The 5,891-nt window shown below is 37.8% G+C and overlaps 1 protein-coding gene across 1 annotated transcript in view; it reads left to right on the top strand.

The window, feature by feature from the left end:
• The window catches only part of LOC143290187 (protein lifeguard 2-like), a 33,869-nt gene that overhangs the window by 439 nt on the left and 27,539 nt on the right, over nucleotides 1-5,891 (top strand). The window contains exons 2-3 of the mRNA XM_076599502.1: nucleotides 897-990; nucleotides 5,573-5,692. Of these exons, the coding sequence (XP_076455617.1) occupies nucleotides 915-990; nucleotides 5,573-5,692 (196 nt within the window). The 5' untranslated portion in view covers nucleotides 897-914. The remainder of the gene's footprint in view (nucleotides 1-896; nucleotides 991-5,572; nucleotides 5,693-5,891) is intronic.

Here is a 5,891-nt window from a genome sequence, read left to right as displayed (position 1 = left end):
AGTTGATAGAGGCAAAGAACATATTATTCCAACTTGTGCTTATTCCAATGCAGGGAGAACGAAAACGGTCTCCGATTAGCCTCAGTTTTCGCGGGCAGCACGCGAAGACATCGTCTGCTACGGATCAAACTCAGAGAACATGAAAATTTAGTCACATTCTCTCACGCACGGCCTCATATGTTTCAAACACTGTAATGAAATAAACACCAACGCAGATGTACAACAGCTATTTCAGTATTAGCTCTGATTTGCGTGGCTAAGGGTGCTGTTAGTGTGTACTCTGCTGCACTTGAACTTATAAAACATACTATCTGAAACAACCATAATTACATTGTTAATGGTGTCAACATTGTGAAGATTTTTGTATACAAAAGTATCAAACAGGCCCCCAGTATTCTATGTATTTCATAGATGGCAATTTTTACTTGGCAAAGTTAGCCTAAGACATACATTCCCTCCCTTCCCCCACTTAAAAAATCAGTTGCAGTGATGTGTGTGTGTGTGTGTGTGTGTGTGTGTGTGTCCACTGATGATTTCTGTTGGTGATGTCACAATGTATCTTCATCCTAGGTTCCCAAAAGACAACCATAATCACTGTCATGAACGGTAGTGCTGTTATTGTATTTTTTCTATTTTTTTATGTTATTCATTTATATTTATCTTTTGTGTGTGTGTGTGTGTGTGTGTGTGTGTGTTCATTAATTGAATGATGTATCCATTTCTTTATGCACCTTTTTTAATTTCTTTTTCTCCTCAAGGCCTGACTAAGCATGTTGGGTTACGCAGATGGTCAAGCATCTACCTAGCAGATGTGGTGTAGTGTATATATATGGATTTGTCTGAATGCAAATACGCCTCCTTGAGTAACAACTGAACTGTTATTTTTTATTCTGCAGTAAAAATAAAAATAAAAAATGGCTTATCACGGACCTCCCCAGAGTGGAGAGCCACCCCCACGATATGAGGAGTCTCACAGCTATGCTGCAACAGGTATGATTAAATGAATTACAGGTATTAATGAATGAATCAAAGTTTATGAAACTAGAACTAGTAGAAGTGTTCCTTTCCACTATGTGTGTGTGTGTGTTGTTGATTTTTCTCTTGTGTTTGTGAGAGAGAGAGAGAGAGAGAGATGCATGCTTGTATGCATCTGTTCTTAACTTGACTACATGAATTACTGCATGTATGTGAGTTTGTGTGTGTTCTACAGTTTAATGTCTATCCACATAATGTGATTTTAGATGTGGTAGAACTAGAGGTAAGGGGCTTTAATTTTCATAAGAGATTTAAACAATTAAAAGATCCTTGTTCACAATGCCGAGTTGTAACAAAGTACACTTGGTGGTAAGGGACTTTAATTTTTAGTTGGATAAAAGGATCTGCCGGAAAAAGAGGGTGCCAGTCAGGGGGGCAAAGGGGAGGTTACCTACTTCTGGGAGGTTATTGGCTGTAGCTACTTTCCTTTTTTCCGCATAGGTGGATAGTAGTTTGCACAGGACAGGAATGTTAGACCCCTGCCGGAGTCTGTACTAGTGGGTCACGGTAAGTATGTTACTTAAATGTAATTTTAGGAAGAAAATTTCCTTTTAAACATAAAAGAATCATTTTGATCTGTTTTGTTGTGGATCAATATCATGTCATAAGAATATTTTCAAGGATAAAAATCCTGTTGGCAACGCCACTTTTGTAGCTGTGTACCCGAGTGGTTTATCATATTAAAGTGGATGGTACAAAAGAATTATACTGTATTAAAGGATAGAAAATATCCATGCGCAGGCCCAGGGACATATAGACGGCCAGTCACAAAAGGGTTTTTCTGTTGTTTTATTTACAGTAGTTAAGAGAAAGAAAAGAAGAGAAGAAGAAGAGATAAGAGAAGACAATGCCTGAATAGATATAGACAAACAAATGTCATGAAGTACAAGTCAGGAATGCAAGTGGATATTAAGCACATGTATACTTATTGCATGGAAATGATCATATGGTCAAAGTTATGACCACTGAACATTAATGGAAGAAGAAGAAAGACTACCACTCAGTTTGGCGTAAGCATCAACATAAGATAATGTTATATGTGAAGACCAAACACTGACATGAAATGACCTTTCTAATACATTTAAACAGTGTAGATAAAGTGGTTAAAGCTAAGCTGAGTTGGTGAAAGTACACTGACAGTATAGATTTAAGTAAAGCTCATACTGTGTCAGAAGTGACTCAAATGAATCAGTTATTATGTAGCACTATACTGGAGTAAGCCGTATAGGAGAGAGCATAATCACTAAATTACAATTAACAGACTGTGATACATACCAGATGGTCTTAACCAATAACTGATATTAATCCAACACTATCTTGTAATCACCACAACACAATACTACACACATTATACAGTCCTGACTAAGCACACTGTACCAGTACAACTGGTATCAGCATGTGAAATAATACATGAATAATAAACAAGATAATAGAATCAGTGGCTTTGATATTAAATACTGGCAAGCTAAGAGACCAAATAGCAAGTCAGTGCACAACACAAAGATTGGAAGAACTGTCATGGCTTAACCATTACGTGGTGAATGAACTTACACAAGTAATCCGTTGCATCAAAGCCAACTATCAACATAGCTAAGCTTGTGCTCAACATTTAAATCTCCTCCGCCAAAGCCAGATAAGTAACTTAACCTTCATCAGTGACAGCAAATGAGGAAGAACACATCATCATAGAACATTCTTGAACAAACTATCAGTGTCCAGAGACATCACTTACTGTGACATCGAAAAGAATAAAATGGAATACTGCTACAAGCATATGATGTCATGGCAATTTTCTAGATCAATCATAGCCAAACTGTGACTACATGTCAAAGCAATAACTGAACAAAGTAAACCAAACTAAGGCAGTATCAACAGACTCATATGAACACAAGTACTGTGTCGAAGAATACGATTTACAAATCATCAGCACATTTTACACACAGTACTCACAGCGATGTGGTGGTGATGCTGGCTGTTGCAGCAACACACACAACGCACACTCTGTGTGCAACACAGCAAGAGAGAGAGAGAGAGCAGGCTCTGGCCAGTGACTGGCCAGGTGGAAAATGACCAGTCATCACCTGTTGTGGCTATTTATGCAAGTTAAGCGAACTGCAGTGACGCCCGCATGGCCTATGAAAGAAAAGGGCCCAAATCAGGCTGAATTTGATTAGAATTGTGTTTGTCACAGGGTGTTCAGTGATAGATTTCAAAATGATTCCTGAACCGATTTACGTCGGATTGGTTGCAAAAGAAACAGCTCAACACCCACTTTCTAATGAATATAAAATGAAGTGTTGGTTATTTAAAATAAATTTATAATCTTAATTTAAGTCATTTGAAAAGGGTCAGTTTTAGCGAGCTTGTCGCTGAAAATTACAAACAGCATCAAACCAGTTTAATGCAGGCAAACACAAATGTGTAGATTTAAAGATGGAATTGCAACAATTCTGCCAGTATAGAATACTTATAGTTTACTGGTCTGACAAAAGAGATATTTAATTAAATATGCTGTGTCAGAAACACAGTTTCAGCTCACCCAATGATGTACAGAAACACTAGTTGTGGATTGGTTGTCGTTAGTTGTTGACAGTGAAAATCGGCTTTGTATCTTCTAAATGCCTGATTTATTCTCATCCAAACACTAGAAAAATGTGGTTGCAGTGTATGATAAGCAATCACAGATGGAATTGTAAAACTGTAGCATTATATGTGACGGAAAGACAAAATGACGTAAGCTTCGCGTCAGTTGAAATCCATACACTGACAAACAATTAAACTGAAATCCTCTATGCTTCTAACTGATTAAAGTGTGTGTGTAAGCACAACAAATATAATATTGCAGCAAATGATACAGAGACTTGATAGATGTTTAGGAGCAGTTGTTTAACAGGGGCTTTGCATTTACAACTCTAATGGCACCACATTCTGCGCGGGTCGTTGAAGACTGGCAGGTTAGTTGCGAAAAAGGCGTCTGCTATACAGCTCATGCGTGATGCAGTTTTTGAAACCAACAAAGCACTTGGCTACATAGACAATGTGAGTTTGCATTCATACGCGTGTGTGTGTTTTGATATTTATGTATGTGTATCTGCACTTACCAGTGTGTGTGTGTGTGTGTGTGTGTGTATGCGAGTGTGATAATATAATTCCAAACATAAATGCAAGTGTTGAGAAAGAAAATAAGAAGAATAAGAGAGAACTCTTTGCCATAATTCCTGAGGGTCCCAGACTACCTCCAGAGGATCGCTCGAATGCAATGCATTCTATACAAGTAGGCATACCTTCTGGTCATAATCATTGATTTCTAGGCCAAGTAGTCGTGAAGGGAAAGATGGCCTAGAGGTAACGCGTCTGCCTAGGAAATGAGAGAATCTGAGCATGCTGTTTCGAATCACGGCTCAGCCACCGAAATTTTCTTCCCCTCCACTAGACCTTGAGTGGTGGTCTGGATGCTGGTTATTCGGATGAGATGATAAACCGAGGTCTCATGTGCAGCATGCACTTTGCGCACGTAAAAGAACCCACAGCAACAAAAGGGTAGTTCCTGGCAAAGTTATGTGGAAAAATCCACTTCGAGAGGAAAAACAAAAAAAACTGCATGCAGGAAAAAAAAGAAAAAAAATGGGTAGCACTGTAGTGTAGCGATGCGCTCTCCCTGGGGAGAGCAGCCTGAATTTCAGACAGAGAAGTCTGTTGTGATAAAAAGAAATACAAAGACAAATACAAAAAGAAATCTTCTAAGCAGACTATCCTAGCATCTGACTGAAACTCCTACACAGAATTTTCCGTCTTAGGTGTTCATTCTGGAAATGTTTAGACAGTCCCAGTGACCTACTTGATGATCTTGCAGGGCAGCCTTTCCATTCACAAAGTATTTAGGGACACATATATATAAGGTTTATCGAAATCCCTGTCATTGCTGTTTTAAAGTTCAGCAGGTTGATAGGCGATAATTACCATAATGTTGGTGACAGAAAATTTTGCTTGAATTTTATTATTATAAGTTTTTAAACGTGCTTGTCATAAGTGATGGGTTTGTAATGAAATGCTTGCACAGATTAAAAAAAAATCTTAGAGAAATAGAAAGCTGCTAGTTGTTGATAGAGGAATTACTTGTTTTAAGTCAGATTCTCTATTTTTATATAACTTTTTTTTATCATGACTCCTGTTACCTGAACTCTAATGTAGTTCTGAAATAAATGTACAAACAAGATCCTTGTTGTTTCTTTAAGTTGTTAGTTGTTTTTTTCATTGGTGTCTTATGTGTTGTTTAGTATTCCATTTTTTCTTTCTTGTTAATAATTCTGAATTGTGTTTATTTTCCACATAACTCCCATTAAATGTTTTCTTACTTTCTTGATTTTTTTGTTTTTTTTGTTTTGTTTTTTTACACCCAGAGCTTGATAGAAGAAATTAGCTGATCTCAGTACACTGGTTAAATTAAATGTTTTTTGTTTCACTCATCACTCATATATACACCAACATACAAGCAGGAAACGTTGGCTGTCAGTGAAGTTGTTTGTCTCTGTTTTAGCACCAAGTGCGGCTGGCCCCACAATGTATGGGTCAGAGCAGGGTCCCCCTCCAGCACAGAACTACGGTCAGCCTGTCCACATAGCTGTACCTAATGCATTTGCCAGATATTCAGATTCTGGTAGGTTGGAACAGATGTTCTTTTAAGAACAGTAATCTGTGAAGCATAATTCAATTTTCCAAGTAACTTCACCTGTGTGGGATCGAGCTTGAAATCATGGGCATGCTCTTGTATGTTTTGATGATCCACAATTGTGATGAAATATTTGGGTTTTTCCTTCATCTATTTATATATGCATCTGTTATTCTGGTGTGGTGTG

This window comes from Babylonia areolata, chromosome 15, assembly GCF_041734735.1.
Source record: "Babylonia areolata isolate BAREFJ2019XMU chromosome 15, ASM4173473v1, whole genome shotgun sequence".
Lineage (NCBI taxonomy): Eukaryota > Metazoa > Mollusca > Gastropoda > Neogastropoda > Buccinidae > Babylonia > Babylonia areolata.
This window is presented reverse-complemented; position numbering and strand designations above follow the sequence as displayed.